At 42.2% G+C, this 18,529-nt stretch overlaps 1 protein-coding gene across 1 annotated transcript; it reads right to left on the bottom strand.

Annotated features, from left to right (window-relative positions):
• Nucleotides 1-1,050: 1,050 nt before the first annotated feature.
• LOC8038888 (cytochrome P450 4V2) lies at nt 1,051-17,734 on the bottom strand. Its single transcript, XM_029971889.4, has 11 exons — nt 17,497-17,734; nt 11,412-11,524; nt 11,107-11,192; nt 10,057-10,244; nt 9,332-9,401; nt 4,522-4,648; nt 3,949-4,101; nt 3,272-3,445; nt 2,821-2,887; nt 2,136-2,309; nt 1,051-1,217 (listed from the first exon to the last, which is right to left on the bottom strand). The coding sequence occupies exons 1-11, from the start codon at nt 17,732-17,734 to the stop codon at nt 1,051-1,053; spliced, it is 1,557 nt and encodes a 518-aa protein (XP_029827749.4).
• Between the last annotated feature and the right edge of the window lie 795 nt (nt 17,735-18,529).

Raw genomic sequence — 18,529 nt, 5'->3', positions numbered from 1 at the left:
CCGAATCAGCGGAGCTAAAAGCCTTGGCGTCCGACTACTTCGGCAAGCGACGGACCAGCCAAGAATCAAGATGGACTTTTCGTAACATGTGGCGCGTTACAGACAGTTAACTAATGGCGCGTGCCGCCGACGTGAACGGTTCAGTTTTCTTCGATTTTTTTTTACGTTTAGTGAATATTTTGGGTTTAGCGGATGTGATGTTTGGATTCATCAGGCACAAATTCCTCAAAATTAACAATTAACTCAATTTTCTTTTTAAATCTCTTCAGCTCTCTTAATGGTTCGCGAAGCGGTTTTACATCTCTCTCTTCATGGTTCGCGAAGCGAACTTTCTGCCGGGTACGAAGGACGTTGGGGGTCCCGGGAGTATTCACTCCACCAAGTTTAGCCTTAAAAATGAATACTCAACCCTGCACCCAAACCCAATATAAGTCTTTGCCATCTGGATTATGGATATGGTAATCTTATTGGATTGTATATGAATTTCAGGATTTCGGAAATCATTTATTTTTCTGTAATATGTATTTTAGGTTTCCAGAAATAAATCGAGTTAGATTTACAGCTCCATAATCCAGACAGCGAAACGTTACACTGGGTTTCGGGGTAGGGAACTGTTCAGGAATCTACAGTCTACCTTAATATACTAACTTCGAATATATGAGCTAGAATATACACTATTTTATTCAATTTGATCTGTTCATCTACAGCCAATCATCGTGGTTATTCCTGGAATGAAGCTTCGTGTCGTGCCATGCTCAACACACGGCAACGCGAGGAGGAACTTTGATGCCCAGAGTGCGCTCATCCTCTTGTTGAAACAGTCTGGATACGTGTGCATTCCGCGCTGATTGCTACAGTCACTCACTTCTCATTGTAGAAAAAAATCCTGGAGTATAAGACACATCCTGGCAGTCTGCAAAAGGAAACACGATCTGATATGTTTTAAACCAACACGCTTATGCAGTTTCTGGCACCATACAACTAAAGCCAGTCGTTCTTGGATGTCTCAGGGTCTGACGTGATGGGTCTTCGCTTCATTCTGGGGTGACTTCATTGTGCGGCTCTGGGAATGAGTGTCACCTCAAGACCATTCGCTGGCCTTAAAGTTAACTCCAGCGACAGTTGGACGTCCTCCATGGGAATCTTAGACACCACCTTGAAGCTTCGCATGATATGAGCCAGCAAGATTTTGTCTTCAAGCTGTGCAAACTTGAATCCTAAAAAGGCAAAATAAAAAAAAACATTTTTCTTAGAATTTGGGAGTACGACCTTAATTACGTCAAAGACCTAAATGTATGTATTCCAGCACCGAAGCATAATGTGAGATAAGCTCGTGGCAGTTCTTTACAAACTCATTATATTACATATTTAGGTAGGGTCGACTCTGTCAACTTCGGTCAGTTCCGTCAAGACCGAAATCTTTGTAGATTTTGAATGCTTCTAAGAATAAGAGATAACAAAGTTTCATAATAACAGCACTCCTGAGGTTTGTAAGACATATAATCCCAGACGCACACACTAAAAACGTAGGGGCACCGCGTAATCTCGGCACTTTATTGATTTAGCCTATGAAAGCACACCCCCAGAAGGACGTCAATTTCCATGACCTTGCGTTTTCTTAGTTGACTTCATCGACTCGTAGTGTCGGCTACGCGCTAGGAATTATAATTCTTCAAATATATTGACCGTACATGAATGGTTGCGATCTTTAGGTAATTCCAAATTGTCAAATTTTTCCGCGGTTGCTAACATATGCACAGTAACCACATCTTCAATGCACGCAAATACTTTAGCTAAATTATCCGCTCACGCGTCAAAAGGCGTTAATGTAGCGTTTTATTAATATGTTTTTGGAATAATTTTATTTAAAAATAAAATCGTATATTTTGTTCTTGATAGCCGTAAGACACTGAACATAAGCATGGCGAGATTGCGACACGAGAGATGGAAGCAAACACTATATGCTTCCCAATGTGACTGATCTTCGCCAGCTTTGCTGCGTTCTTAGAATCTTTTAAAAATTATCACGTTTTCTTGGTTTTCTTTACAAAACAAGATCCATCAAAACAAGTCTTGCATGATTTATACAGTCTTTCAATTTCTGATGTATGTCATGCTCAGACTGTTTTACTGACCTATACAGTTCCGTGGGCCAGCAGAGAAAGGAACATAGGCAAAAGGATGACGTTCTTGCGCCTCCATAAACCTTTCAGGAACAAAGTCTTCAGGCCTATCGAAATACCTCGGATGTCTCTGAAGAAAGATCAAGGGAATAACCGCAACGGATCCCCTAGGAATCAAGTAACCAGCTGGAAATAAAACGAATAGTTGGTTAGCAACTCTTATGAAAAATATGAGCAGCGCTGGACAAGTGGAAGTTTAATCGCGTTATGCAAAATGCAATGACAAATGAAATATATACTCTCGTGCACGTTCATTCATGGTGACCTGCATGAGTCAGGAAGTAGTTAGCGTCCGTCAGATTTAATCTTCATTAGTTTCCCGGAGTCAGCTGATTGGTCAAAACCTTTCCTGACTCTTTGCAAATCTTCAAAGTAACCTAACATTCCAACCTCAATGGCAGATATTATCGCTAATGAGACACATGACAAAACATTTTGAAATGTGCATTTGACAAGGCTACGCAAATGGGAATCGATTAAAGCGTAGAGGCGCTAGCACATTGCGAAAGACTTACGGCTTCTCCTCGAATTTTCTTAGCGCAATAAAGGAGCTCCGTGTGTCATTTAGCTTGATTACTTCTTTTTTGTGTGTGAGTTTTTGAACTGAAGCGTTGCGTTGTAGGTTTTTTTCGCTCACCTGTTTTCACGTCTTGATCAATGTCCCTGGCAATGACTGGAATAGGGGGATAAAGGCGAAGTGCTTCCTGGAAGAATAACGGAAGTGACTCAAAGGATTTAAAGGCTTAGCCACAAAGATGGAGTATTTATCGGGTAATCCTGAACAAATCATTTCCAAGCCACAGGTCACAGTTCACATCTTCAACCTTGCAAGCATAGTATTCCGTGCAAAGAAGAAACTGATAAAAATGCAGTAGGCACTTTTGAACCAACTGTTGGTTCAACAATACTTGTGTAAAAAGTAACAGGTGGCCACAAAAAAGACATTACTATGTCTTCAAGATCATAACGTTCACAGTCGGACTTCCATTTCATGTCTCGATGTTTAGCGTCTGAACTTATTTATGACCGACCAATTTCCAATCTGGGATTTCTTTGAAACTTCATTTTTATATGCAAACTTTGGATACCTTTATGACACACTCCAAATACGTAAGCTGCTTCATGTCCTCGTCCGTGACCGGCCTTTCCCTGTCGCTCCCAAAAACAATGTCCAGCTCTTTGTGAACCTTGGCCTGGACTTCCGGATGGTTCCCGAGCAGGTGAACGGCGAATGCTGCAGCTTTAGCAGTGGTGTCGAAGCCCTGTAGGTGTTCCAAAATATATTTAGATCTTTGAGTCAAAAAGAAAATAAATATTTCATGTCCGAACATGTCTAGAAGCTGTGATACTGAATCGCGCGATAAATCACCATTCTTAGAAAACCTCAATTACAGTCCGAGATAAGCGTTAAGCCTAGAACAAAATGGTGGGTGCAAAAAACTCATCGTTTTCCACATGTATGACAAACACACTGTGCCGAAATCATTGATTTAAGTGTACAAATGAACAAAGGAGATCGACTGGATACGTTCGCACAGTGAGAAGTTATGTTGAAGCGATTTGCGTTACCGTAAGATCTCTGCATAGTTTATTGGAAAGCAAACTATCAGTAAAAATAAAATATTTTTCAAAATTATTAAAATTTCAGAACCATGTATTAGTGTTATAATCACTACAAATGAAGATAAAAAAGATCGCTTGGGATCGAAATATTTATCAGGTGTTTGTTAAAATAGAAGTCCGCTTTATCGACAAGGTGCCTTACCCCAATCATAAATGTGTTGACTTCTTCTCTGATCTCGTCTTCTGTGAACATCCCTTCCTCGATATGCATCCTCAGGATAATGTCCATGAAGCTGCTCCTTTTGAAATTATCCTCCAAGCCAGCCTTGTAAGTTTGTTTTCTAGTCTTTATGACCTTAAAAAGCACATGAACATACATCACATATCGATCAAATAGGTACACTAATAGAGATTACTCCCGAGAAGGATGTACCGAACAAACAAGGATGGTTAAAGAATACCGGAAAATAGTATACTATCAAATCGATATACTGCTCTTCGTTTTATGCACTGTTTGCATGGAATATCCGCCGGAAAAACAATCACGTTAAACCGTGTCTCGGTTACGGTGCGCATTACAGAATAGCGTGGCTGTAGTTAATATTGGCTTGACCTTTAGCTATAACCTCGACAAGACAGGCTTAGATGACTGGCTGGCACATTATAGCGTGTGAGTGAATGAGTCTTAGTATTCATGCATCGCATTTTATGATTTGGTCATAATAATGGAAACAATTTAAACAATACTGAATATGAATGGGATGAAAATACTTGCATTTCTTGTGTATTGCTTCACAAAGTCAACGTTCTTATAAAACGCCTTTCCTTCTGCACTAAAAGTATAAATCAAAGATGGCCACTCAAGGGGGTTGATCATTCTTGAAACAATGCTGGCAGCCATTCTGCGATACAAAATATAAAATCAATAAGAAACCATTTTGTTATGAACACCTCTTAAACATTCAATCGGGTTATTTTTATCACCATTATTTCTATTTGTGTTATGTTCATTGTGTAGGATTTGTAAAAAAAAAAAGAGGTAGCATACGACTACTTCTGCAGGAGTTAAAAAATATACAAGTTCCCCAGAAGTTAACTGCTAGTACAAAAAGCTTGATAATTTAAAAATACAGGAGTTAGAACATGTCTGTAACCAACGTATAAGTACACCTCTCTCTGTTTTTTTTATTTCTGCGAAAAGTATAGGTGGGAGAAGCCCGTAAAATTAGAAACGAATGAGACTAATTTTATGTTCCTATGCTTCAAATAAAACAAAAAATTGGTTTACTGCAAGGCCTTATCTTTTATTGAGCAGCTTTAGTAATCCGCCGAAATAAAAAAAAAAAGAACTAATTATACCTTGTGATCAAAAGACATGCAGTTGCAAAAAGACAATCGGGGTTATGTATGAACATACTCCTACATTTGCATTTTATGGACTGTCAGAGTCTGCGCTCTATAGTACTATAATATTTATAATTACGCGAGGGACCAGGGTGTTATCAACAGACTCGTACCGTACGCATTACAAGTAATCAAATTACTTGTAATCGATTACTTTTTGGAGTAATTTTGTAATCAGTTGATTACTTTTATTAAGCAGTAATCCCAAGAGTAATCTGATTACTTTTTGAAGTAATAAAATTACTTGTAACCAACGGAAAAAAGAAAGATTATGCGGAGCTGTAGGAAACGAGGTCAATCTCTTTCTATGTACAGTTTCTGTGAAATGTCCCATCTTTTTTTTTTTTTTTCGAGCTGTCATTGGGAGTGGGATGCCCCAGGGAAGCCACAGTGCGTGACAATGGCCATTCAGGGCGAAGTTTGAGGAAACAGAATGTAGCTTTGTGAGTCCTTTGTTCAAACTAGCCCCCTCACGCACACATACACGTAAATAAAAAATAAAACAATCCTGCTTAGGGTACCTACTCGCAGCCCATAGGAGAACCAGAACCGAAGAATGCCTAAAGCGGATGCAAAATATAACAAAGGCAGTTGAAATATTTCCCCATTTCCCCTACGTGGTCTTTGTGACAAGCAAGGTTTCGAGTTGAGAAGTGGTCGGGGCGATCTCTTCCGCTAATGGATACTACACATGATCCGTTTCAAATCCTGGAGCTGCTGCTCTTTTGTATAACATGCGAGCTCATCCACATGTGAATAATAAAATGAGCGACGCAAACTTTGAGCGACAACCCTTGCTCAAGCTTAACAAGATCTAGAACCTCCTCCGCTCCCCCCCCCCCCCCCCCCCACACACACACACTGGCGAACGCCCAAATCATTAAACGTCTTCAAACGAATTCTATGCTTATGTCCGTATTGTGAAGGTGCAACAACCACGAAGAGGGAGCCAGTTTTTCTTCAATACTTGTGCAAATGTGAAATATAGGTTGGAAGTTGTTCATTGTTACGAGCGCTAAAGGTGTGTCTTCACACAATAAAGTAATTGGAAAAGTAACGATTATTTCTCTAAGTAATGTCGAATTACTTTTGCCGTCGAGAAATCAAGTAATCTAATCGAATACTTTTTAGCCAAAAGTAATAGTAATTGTAATCGATTACTTTTTTTCAGACATGTACAAATTACTCAAAAAAGGTAGTTAAGTTACTGAGTATCGACGCCAAAAGTAATTGGAGTAGAGTAGAAATTACGCATTTGTAATAGTAATTGAGTAAACTACTAACTACTCTAAAAAGTAGCGAGTTACTTTCAAGTTACTTTCGAAGTTACTTTTTTATATTTTTGTGGTAGCAAAATGAACAGCAGTTTTGATCAATGAAAAATTCTGCGAGCCTAAAATAAATGCAGTCTATTTATAGCTTGCGTTTTCGCCAAAATAGTTCATTCGGTCGCAGAAGCAATTGACTTTCAAAGTTCTTGATAGGAGAGTTCTCGCCTTTTTGCTTTTAAAGACGTCCCCAGCAAAGCTAAATAGACGTTCCACCGTGGCACTGAATGGAACGGCAGCGTTGAATTTGAGAAACAGGCTGTGCAGGGTCGAGTAAGCGAGTGTCGGCATCTTAGGTGTCCATGACGAAACATGTGAGGTTTGCCTCGGATAGAGAGTCTTTTATAACAATCTTTCCTACTTTTTTCTTTTTTCTTCGTCAAGTTGAGGTTGTTATGACTGGCCCCCCTTCCTTCCGACGTCGTTCTGAGAGTACGCTGAGCGAGTGCACCAGACCGTCAAGGGTTCAAGTCTCACGCCACGACAATGAGATCATCCGGACGACTGCGCGTCCCGTTGTAGTGCTAGTGCTACGCGACTGAAAAAAGAAATGTTTTGGTTAGGGTGCCTTCATGTGCGCTTCGCAAAGCAAAGCGCACATGAAGGCTCCCTAGTTTTGGTCTAACAGAAGATGAACCGAAGTATACTTCGCCGCTGACGCCGGGTCCAACAAAAGGATCTCCCAAGGGTAACTCGCAATCCTCGCCGGCGACTACAATATTCTGACGCGCCTGACACGCCTGACAAGTATATCGTTTTTAACAAAAAGGAGGTCTCCCTGGCGTGGATGGTCGGAAGGACACGAGGGATTACGTGAACAAGCATTGACGCTCGTATAAAGTTGCAGCTGGAAGCGGCAACGTGCTTCCATGAACGGATTATCCGTGCCAGGGATAGTGCGCGGGGGAGTCCGGCTTTGCAAAGGCGTATGCGCTGACGACAAGGCGACCATGGGAGCAGGCGCCCAGCTGCGAGGTCATTCCAATGGCGCCTCCCGTGGAACCTACCGCTGGAGTCAGAACTCTCTAAAGACAGACAACAACTCTCGGAGTGTCCCCGTCTTTCACGGTTGCAGCTGGAAACGCGGCGCCTGCGTGCATTACCGGATTAGGTCAATACCTGACCAAGGCTTGTTAAGCATCTCTTCCTGCATTCGTGCGTGCCGGTGTTATGTTTTGGCTGCTCGTCGCCACCTTGACCCAAGGACGCCTTCCCGAACAAGGAGGCCCCATGTTAGGGAATGCCTCTTCATCTGCCGGCGTCTTATTCAGTTCTGCGCTCAAACTTTCGTGATGGGCAAAATTAGCACTATATAATTTCGAAAGTAGTTAGTAATTTGAGTAGAAGTTACCTGAAAAAAGTAGTTGAATTAAACTACTAATTACCCAAATCAAATTGTAATTGAAAGTTACCAAGTTACTCAAAAAAGTAGTTAAACTACAGTAATTTGAGTAGAGTAGTTGAACTACGTCCAAGTCAGCTTTTTTTAGAACGCAGCTCTTAGGGGCCCGTTTCCGGCTTGAGCGGCGTCGGCGTCGCCGTCGGCGTCGGCGTAACCGCGAGGTCACGTGACCCCCCCGAGGTCACGTGACCCCCCCCGAGGTCACGTGACCCACCCAGGTCACGTGACACCCCTAGGTCACGTGACCCCTTAGGTCCGTGACCCCCTGAGGTCACGTGACCCCCAGAAGTCACGTGACCCCCTGAGGTCACGTGACCCCCTGAAGTCACGTGACTTCTGGGGTCACGTGACCCCCTAAGGTCATGTGACCCCTTCAGGTCACGTGACCTCAAGGAGTCACCTACACCTCAGTACGCTACCATCTTCCTCCTCAAGAGCTGCGCTCTAACCGGCGTTACAGGGAATTGTAAAGGGCTTTAATTTTTTTAGTAACGTGTACAAGACTGGTTATCAACCATTCCATAGTATACCAGTATTTATTTTTCAGGCCTGTGCTTACAATTTAGCTTTTAATTAAATAATTCTGCTATTACACACATCTGAAACCTGATTGAGGTGGTAATTTAATACAACTCTCTCACATACCATAGGAGTGCCATATCCTTTGTGTTCACGCCATCGACACGAGCTGCTATCATTGGCTGCTATCCAGTATTTTATCTACTTGACAAGCCCCAGTTTCACTTGCTTTGTGAGTGGAGTTAAAATTTCACGAGGGTTGACGGTTATAGCAATATTTTTTCCTGGATCACATACCATTCGTTTACGCTTATGACAATAACTTATTAGTCACCCCCTCCCCAACGGTTTCCAATGTACTGGGTGGTCGTGAAGAAAGAGTATAGTTATTTTTTATCGGAAAAATAATCTAGGGATCGTCGAACGCTTAGTCTGTCCAAATGAAGGGCTAGTGGTGCGGTTCAGGTACCAAAGCTTCAGAACTAACCCTTTTAATTCAATAACAAGAGTTACCAGCGATCTAGAAAAAAATCAATCATATAATAATTTTTGGCAGCGTTCGCCATCCATTTCCATGTATTCGCGGACTCCGTTGGTCACCATTTTCTCATTAACAAACTCTGAAAATTGCTTATATAATTTAATAAGATACCGATAAGTTCCGAACCTATGGCGTCTTGCTTAAACCCCTAGTGCTACATTTGGCGGAGGCAAAGCGTATGCTAGTGAGTATGTTGTTTTTCCGTTTAAAAAAGCTCTAGTTTCTCTCTAACATTCGATTATAAATAAGCTGATAAAACAAATTGCTGAATAACTAAAGAGTAAGTTGTTGTGGGAGTCAAGTAATCAAAATGTTTCCAAAAGGGTGAGCCAGCGGATTGTAACTACGTCCTAGTTTTTCATTGCAAAAGCATAAAATGACAAACACTTACTTGTCATTGACCTCCAAAAATCCGTGCTTTGCGATTTCCTCCTCGTTCAGGTAAATTCCCATTGCTGTTTCTGCGTCCCGTAATTGCCATAGACATTTTTAATTTCCTCAAGAAACCTGAGATTGCGACGATTACATTTACTGCATCAACATCCACACGTCATTTATTAACACCGTAGATGTGCACGCATAGTGCTTCGAATCCCTAATCCATACTGTTCATACGTACCTTTTAAGACGTGCCGTAGGCATTTATCACATTGTCCTCAATGTTCAGTGCCGATAAATTGCTCCTTCAAAATGATGAGTTGGGACTCTTATCTTAGGTTAACAATACTGCGACTATGTCTTCCACAAAATGACGAAGTATATTTTTTATAACGCCTGACATTTGACACCACGTGACAGTGAATTGCAGCTAATTTTAGCCAAGAAATTTCCCACCGAATTGATCGGAGAAATAATTCCGCTTAAATAGTGGAAAATTGCTGACACCATGTTACATGACTCAACGTGACGCTCTGGTGTCACAATGTTACGACACCGAGGTTCCCGCTACATATGGCGGACAAAGTTTATCGCTAAATTTAGCGGAGCATTTACACGAAACACACACGAAATCTGCTGCGAGATCTCGCCAAGTGCGTAATAGCCAGTTTTCCAGTATGAATAATATAATAATTTGGTTACTCATTAATCGAGACAACTGCCATTGGCTTCACTTACCAAAAAGTATGACGAACGCAGTGCGTCGCATGACGGGCAATATGTCCACGTTCTTGTCTTCGAGCGACTCCAGCTTTGCGACCATTTCTGCAGCGTGTCTGTTCATGGTCGGCGTGTAGTCGACGACCACTCGAGAATGAAATGCTGGGTTAAGCAGCTTCCTCCTCACTTTCCATGTACTTTTCTCGCTGTTTTGATTTTTTAAAAGGCAAATAATAAAAAAAAAAACATTTCCATCCACCATTATCTCCAGAGTACCATAACTCACAAAATGCGATAATATAAATATGTTTGAAAGACATTAAACAGTCCCCCATTTCGGGAAAATGAAATACACATAGTTGTTGACTACATTCCTCGCTACCTTTAGCGACAAAATTAACGTCACTTCACCTGAGGTCCCACGAAAACCAAGACTTGAGAAATTGAATTCAGGTCACGTGATGTAGCGTCACGATGTCCTAATGTCACGTGACGTCAGGTCACGTCACGTAAATCTTTACGCTAAATGTAGCGGCAAACTGCGTCACGTGGTATGGCGTCATGCGGCGTGGGCAGTCCATTTCTCAATTAAAGACAGCGTGAAAATTCACGTCATGTGATTTCGCCCCACAGGATGTGAAGTGACGTCACGGTGTCGTCCTGGTGTTACATGGTACCATGACGTCATGTGACTACAATTTCTTCGCTAAATTTAGCGAGAAAATAGACAAACGAACGGACAGACAAACTTCTGAAATATGGAGTTCCGTGAAAAGCGTTCCATGTTTACAAAGGTATAAGCATTCACCTTAGCGCATCTGTGATGCTGTTGTCTTTTACTGACCGTCCAGTTAAATAAGCGTAGTTTCATCAAACCATCTCCAAAGTGTAAATTCAAAAAAAGATAGCGTTTATAATAAATATTTTTTTAAAGAAACACGTTAAATTCGATTAGGTAGTTAACTTGCTTGTTTTCTTATTTTCGAATGTACAATATTACGTTGAATATAGAGCACAATATTTGATTATCGAAGTTCACTTAAACCAGTAATAAGGGTATAGACTAACCTCGTCAAGAGCCCATTTCCTAACCACGGTCTCATCATGTCGTAGAGAAAAGACTTGTTTAAGTTTTCTTTGTGCGACAAGAATGGCTGCAAAGAAGAATGCATCAATAAAGAAATCATTTTTCGCCAAACGTATTATGGAAACAGTTCTGTCTCCTAAATTCGGAATGTTAGATCATCAAGGTCAATGAATGTCTAAATGTATTGACTGTTCTAGATTCCACCGCTATTTTCCTTTATTAATGAACTTCAAATAGCAAGCATTATTTAGAACTTAATCGTTGAAATTGACTAACGTGATCTTACCTGTATTGCGTCAGGAGAGCATGGGATCACAAATGGCTGTGGTCCAAAGAAACAAACCATTATGTCGAATTCGATATAATCATAGAATTTCTTTTTAAAGTACTGGTACATCTCTGAAAAGAATAAACAAACGTATTATGCTGATGTATGCTCAGGCAACAAATGATATTTCTATCGTTGCCAGCATAACGATGCGCTTATACTTGTGATAAATCAACACTTTCGTTTGAAAACGTTTTCATTAGGCGTTCAACAAGGGGAAAGGAATTCATAAGCCGCGAACACAATTACCCAGCGGTCATTCCGTCTCAAAGAGATAAAAATTATCTAAATCCCTCACATCTAACTGTTTCAAGGTTATATCAGTAAGCTGAGCGACAGAAGATTAGGAAGTAAAGCTAGAGTAATAAATCATTTGAGCAAAAATGGGTCACAGTTTCTATCAAACGCTTATTAGCCTTCGATTCACTCAATCAGCAGGGCGTGCAGCTTCCCGGGGTGATGCCCTTTTAAACAGCATATCGTAGCTCATGACGCCGCGCTATGCGACCTTAAAATAGGAGTAATAAGGCAAAGGAGCTGGCATTGGTTACCAGTCTCGAAAGCTGCAGCGGGCTTATTAAAAGACACTTAAAAAGCTCTCTGATTCCGTGGGTTTGTAATTCTGGTTTTACAATTTGGGAAATATTTGGATTCCATTCAATGACGCATTCGTTTTCAGTCTGCAGTTCTTTTGTCCGAAGTCTGCATCATGTGAGTATTTAAAACTTCGTACTACTTAAACACGCATCTCTGTTTTAGACGCTCGTTTGCTCGTTCATTAAATTATAGGCCTTTATCATGAACTCTGACGAGATGTCATGTGTTTAGTTGCATACAATTGCAGGTATACGCCTGACAAGATTTCTCACCCGTTTTCCCAAATTTTTTACCAGAAATGTCTGCAATGTCTTATCGCCCCCCCCCCCTTTCCCCCTGATATGTCACTCCTTCTACACTGTAATTATTTGCTCCAGTTGGAGTAATGTTAGAGACAGGGGTGCTGGTCGATACTACATGTTCAGAAGCAAGCCCTCGACAAACAAGCTTGTTAGTTTAAATAGTGGACCTGACGGGGAGGCCTGGATAATGTAATAAAAAAGAATCAAGAAAGCAAGGTGTTCTCGGACCCAGACGCTTCCTCAAACGCGTTTACTGAGCTACGTCCGCGCTGAAGCCCTTCGGCGTGTTTCTGAGAACCCAAAACACTCGCTTACCTTCAAACAAGCAGAAAAAAAAGAAAGAAAAAAAGGTTTACCATGATGTTAGCCTTTCGCTTCCCGGTGGCAGAAATGGAAGATTATAATCAATACTAAAAGTAGCGCCTTCGTTTTGGGTTTAACGCATTGGTTTGGAGGTTATCTTCGCAGTGGAGTCACGCTTGATGTTAAAAAGATAAGGCCAATCAATCGCTGAACAAACAAAAAGAAATATTTACGAAAACAAAATTGACCGGGAGCAGCGCCAAAAACTGAATGGGAGTGCCTAATCGTACCGCCTTCAGGGTTAACGATTCTTTGAGACGCCTCCATGTGAAGAGATGTGACACGAGCAATTACGCGTACGTTTTGTGAGTGCTTTTGTTACACAAGGCCTCAGCACAGAAATGGCGGTAGCCACGCTACGGTATCATCACATCTTCCTACACCAAATTTTGGGTAATTGCTGTTTTATATTAGATACGATCTATAATGCTACTTGGATCGATTGGCGTTTGCCTGCGTCTGCTAGCCATCTAATCAGGTTTTGTATACTCTCGATTACTTATTAATGTGAGTAAATGAAAAAACTAGATTGTGCAATTAACGTCATTAAAAAAAACATGGCCAGGTCACATGTTGGTTTTACAAAATATTGAATCCTGATTTTCTGATGCTCTCTTACTTTTCAGCAATATGTGCCGATTAATAAAATTGTATTCTGCTTAAAATGATTTCTAACTAATCAAACGTATTTTCAATAACTGATTAGGATGTCACAAAATAAACTTTCCTAAAAACATTACCACAGTACTCATCATATTGAATGAACCCGAGATTACGGTACAGATGTATATGTTTTATAATCGGTCCTAACTAAAAATGAGTTTCACAAGCTACATTCTGTGCCACCTTTTTAAAGTTGAGTTTATTACATACGTATCGGGTGAATACTACATATATTAGGTCAAGATGGAGCTCGTGGGGCGGGATGCTCGTTCGATGGCAGTCAAGAATGCAGTCCCCGAACGCTCTGTTCGTGCCTGTGCACGCACAGTCCACGTGCCCGTGGCGTGATACACAACATCCCTCCAACCTGATACGTGGTAACTAGCCTTGTCCGGCGTCCGTGCTCACATCGATTTTCATCCCGTCTGTCTTCTTAAAAAAAAAAAAAAAAAGAAACATGTTTGCGCAGTCGACAGGATTCGAACCTGTGCGGGGAGACCCCAATGAATTTCTAGTCCATCGCCTTAACCACTCGGCCACGACTGCGGGACCAGTAGGGGACTCTGAGATGTGGTAGTAACTCAAGAGCTGGTGGGGTTTCTGTCATGGATGAAACGTTGCATGTAGCCGCTCAACGTGTATACAGGAGAGGACGCTGCGGTCAAATGCGTATATAATCACGTTAAACTTTGCATGCATTGGCTCAACGTTTATAGTCGAGAGGGCGCTGAGGTCAAATGCTCAAATGCGTAGATAAATAACCACGTTCCATACCACGCATTCTCTTTCTGACATGGATGAAAACGAACGAAAAGCTCGGCACGCTGCGGCTCAGCGTCTACGCAGACAGCAAGCCGCTCCTGAGACCAGGGCGCGAGAAGCTGCTGCAAAGCGCCAAAAACCCCAAGCGGACCCGGAGTTAAGAGCGGAAGCACCATCAGCATTACCTATGAACAATATCAGTATCATCGGCACCACCAGAGCTTCGCCTCAATTAACATGATTCACCACGTGGAGATACGGTCATTTTTTTTTTTATTTTACAAGTAACGAGTAACTTACTTCGTTACTTTTTTCGGTAACGCGAACACTCAGTACCTACAGTGCAACGTGCGGACCGCGCATGAGCTCGGGCTGTAAAACTCTTCACAGTGTCAGCAGCAGGCAGCAGGGAGTTGCTGATATTGCTGTGGCCTCCTCCTGCCCTCGATGCGTCGGACACAAATTATCTGCACTGTATTTCCTGGAAGTCTTCCTTGATTTTCCGCTGATGGTCATCGGCGTTCTCTGCTGCCACCGCAGACAAAATGATCGCGAAGCACGACGTCCATAAGGAGCATCGTTGAGTTGATCGAGGTGGGAAATGAACCACCACCAGTGTTTACAGCAGACCCTTGGCAGACCAGTCCCAGGGGTGCTTGCCGCAGCAGGCGTTACCGTTCAAAAATTGCAATCTTCTGGAAGCTTCTTCTGGGCTGCAACAAGGTCCGTCACGGTCTCGCCCGAAGATAGATCTATACGTTGAAATTAGCACCGGCTGAACAGTTCCGACGAACGCGGATTGAAGTGGACTTGGAGCATCGTGACCGAGCTCCTCGAAAGAAAACTCACTGGGCGTCGTGCCACCTTTCAGTGTTTCAAACGTGGTTTGGCCGGGAGAACGCCTTTGGAGCGTGCGATACTAGAGCGCCGACGTTAGAGCGCCCGACATGGGGGCGCTGCGACAGTAGCGAGCTCTACACTAGAGCGCATGGCACGAGAGCGCACGACCAGTTGAGCGTGCGACACGAGAGCGCACCTCAGTTGAGCGAACAAGCAAAATGTGTGATGTACGCGCGGCTCCACAGGCGTACAGAACAAAATTGTGCGACTCATCGGACTGAAGCATTGGTGATTTCTGATTGATTGAATATGCCTTTAATAACATATAAAAAAACAAAACGGGTACGACTCTTTCTAACCGATTGTTTACTGACATTGGAGAGAAAAGCTGGCAGGGAAGTGGGGTGGGGCATATAGGTACCGGGAATGTCTGCAGTTGGATGAAACAGCCAGTCTAAGATTTCTTCGCGGTGCTGCGGTGCGCCTCTCCTATATACTATAAATAGTTCACTTTTTGATACATTCAATCTATTCTTGACAGGAATTTGGGCTCTGATCTATTTGGTGGCTATTTAGACGTCCCTCACATAATTTTAAATAGTATTGTAACGTTGATTACCGTGTTGAAGAAAGCGCTAAAAAACTATCAGTAAAAAAAGTAATCGAAGGAAAGCTCAGCGCATATTTATCGGATGCAGAGCTTTCCAGCCTTTTGACAGATACAGGAAAGCCTCCCCTGCAAATCTGTGAAATATATTTGATTTTTTTTTTTTCCAAAATCTTAATTCGTTGGCGCGTCGGGTATGGTGACGACGTTACCTTCTGTTGTTGATAGAACACAACCTTAACGCAATGCCCGTTCTGCATGTCTCAGAAAAGAGCCTACAAACAAAAAAGACTTGTGTATCGCTTTGTTCGTTCTTTGCATTCTACAGAACGGTAGCTCCTCCACGTTCGATCTTAGAAAGTAGTCCAATCTTTTAGCGCCGAACGAGAGTGCTTTGATTCAGTATGTTCATGAAAGCTGCAGAGACTACTGTGCCTGCCGCACCGAATGCTGTCGGTCTCGGCCCAGCGCTCTGTCCTTCTTCTACGCTGACATATCAACGCATATTTCACTTTCACTGTCGGCACAAGTTCCCAGATAAAGCGTTTAGTACACTCGTCATTTGTGACAGTATGAATGGTTGGCGTATGACACTTCGCACGAGAGCTCCTTTCCCAAAATTGATCTTAAAAATTCCAGAATACGGGGAAGCATGTTACATGTTGCTGCTTTATTTTTTAATGTTTGAAAATAATTTAAAATAAAATGTAGTGAGGTCGGTGGTGAAATTTGTTAATTACAATCAATGAGCCGGTTTGACCACACAACCTTAGCAAAACCGAACGCTTCTTGGCGTTGCCTCCAGTGCCGTTGGCTTCAAAATACAACCGTAGCCCTAAACCACGACGACCAGCCCTTCCCGGAAAATTCCTCCATGAATCCGTGGGTAGCCATGTTGCCGGATGCAGCAGGTCCGTCGTCTCACTCGTCGCCAGTTATAAAATACTTTATTTAAAAGATCGAAACAGAGCCTGTGCGGCAGTTTGCTCGTCGTTCGATGTCAGTCAAGAAATCCCGTAAGCTCTGTTCGTGCCCGTGCGCGCTCAATCCCCGCGCCCGTTGCGTCACACAGAACAGTATCCTATTCAGGAAATCTAAAAACTATATATATTTAGTTCTGTTTTACTTTATTCGCAAAGGATAGAAGCCAAAACTTTGGTCCGCCGCATTATTCACGAAGCTCAAGAGGCGTACACACTGACATCCATGAAAACGCAATAATGCAATGCAAAACAGCCATCTGAGCCTTCAAACACATTTTCAAATATATGAACATGAGTGAGAATAGCACTAAAATTACGTGTAGTAACTTAGAATACAAATTAAAATAAAGTAATAGAAGCCAACGTATACCTATCAGGACTTCAGAATATAACCTAACATTAATAAGAAAAATATTTGCTATTAAAGGAAAGTCATTCGGCTCTTTTTTTTTTTTTTTACTGTCCTAGTTTTATTATTTATATTTTTATTTGAAACAACTTTTTTTTGTGTTCTAGAAACCAATATACCATACATTTTTGCAGATTAATTCTAGTAAACGACTATGCCTACTAAAAGATGCGCATGAATGAAGACAAAGGCTATCGTTCAAGTAAATCACGAGACGCAAGATGTCTGGACCGTGGTCTGAGCGAATGTTTTTCCTCAGATGTGGCAATTTCGAAATATTGCTTACATTTCCTTGTACAGGGATGAAATTTAACCGCAAATTAAGCTACAATAATGTCACATTTTACGCGCCGAAAAAAAAAATTGTCAATGTAACGCACCTTAAATAAATGGATCTTAGCTTAGTAGGGAAATTGGCGAACGTTTTAGGGATCCGAAGTGTCACACTGAAGCAAAACAACAACACCCTATCCTCATACATTCATACAAATGCAGTCAACACCAAAACGTCACCTACTTGTAGGTATCGTCAGCCCGGGCTCCATCGCTGCCATTTCATTCCTCATGTCTAACACGAACGAAAAAGGAAACCGTTCACTTGGTGACGGAAGCTTCCGAAGGTGCCAGTAGATTCGGAACCAATTAAACAGTTTCGGCAGTAGGTGGATCAATAATGCCAGGCACCCCGTCCACAAAATCACAGATGTTGCCATGCTCCGCAGTTCGCCGACTTCGTATGGTCCCAACGGATGCATCGCACTAGGAAAGGGGGGAGGGGGTATGGGCAATGACAGCAAGAAAATCTAGACACGATTTGATTAAATGTATAAGCGAGATGCTGTTCGCATTCACTTAAATGCCAACTGTGTATGTCCTACAACTCCTAGTCATATCATCGGCGTTCTCAGCGGTTCTGATAAATGAGACCTGCTTCGAACAATTTAAGAACTTTGCTGGCGCTCTTCAACGCCTGATAGCCACCTGGTAACAACCCACCCTGAGAGAGGGAAACAGCCGTCGTTTCCAAGCGATGTGAACGGCGGAGCCTGCGTCTGATTTTGTCGTCGTTGAATAAAATGTCCCGTATTTTGTTGGCTTACGTCGGGGGCCTGTGCCATTAGTCGCACGAGCCGCCGATAGAGAGAAGGAATCTGGTTGGGTAATTATTCCCATCGTTTCTTCCATGTTTACGCCGCCTCCGGATAATGTGTAAGTGGCTTAACAGAAGTTGCGCCTTCATGAATCATTGTTACTTTTGTTGTCAATAGTCTGAACGTGGAGCTAACCGAGTATTACCTAACTGTTCCCCCATTCTGGTCGTTAAAAGTTCCACATGATAGGGTGTGCATATATCGCTTTCGGAGGCAGCCGCGGTTTGTTGCCGTTTTTTTCTGTCAAGGCCGTTTTCTTCTGGCGTCAGAAAAGCGAAGAGTGCGTGCTCCCGACGCGTGCCAGAACGCGAAAAAGCACAGCGTGTTTATTTTTTCTTTATTTCTAACTAAGAAAGGGGAAACTTTCGCTTTGGTAAAGGTCAATGACGGGGAAAGTTA

Source organism: Ixodes scapularis, unplaced genomic scaffold, assembly GCF_016920785.2.
Source record: "Ixodes scapularis isolate PalLabHiFi unplaced genomic scaffold, ASM1692078v2 PGA_scaffold3__209_contigs__length_174095766, whole genome shotgun sequence".
NCBI classification, from domain to species: Eukaryota; Metazoa; Arthropoda; class Arachnida; order Ixodida; family Ixodidae; genus Ixodes; species Ixodes scapularis.
This window is presented reverse-complemented; position numbering and strand designations above follow the sequence as displayed.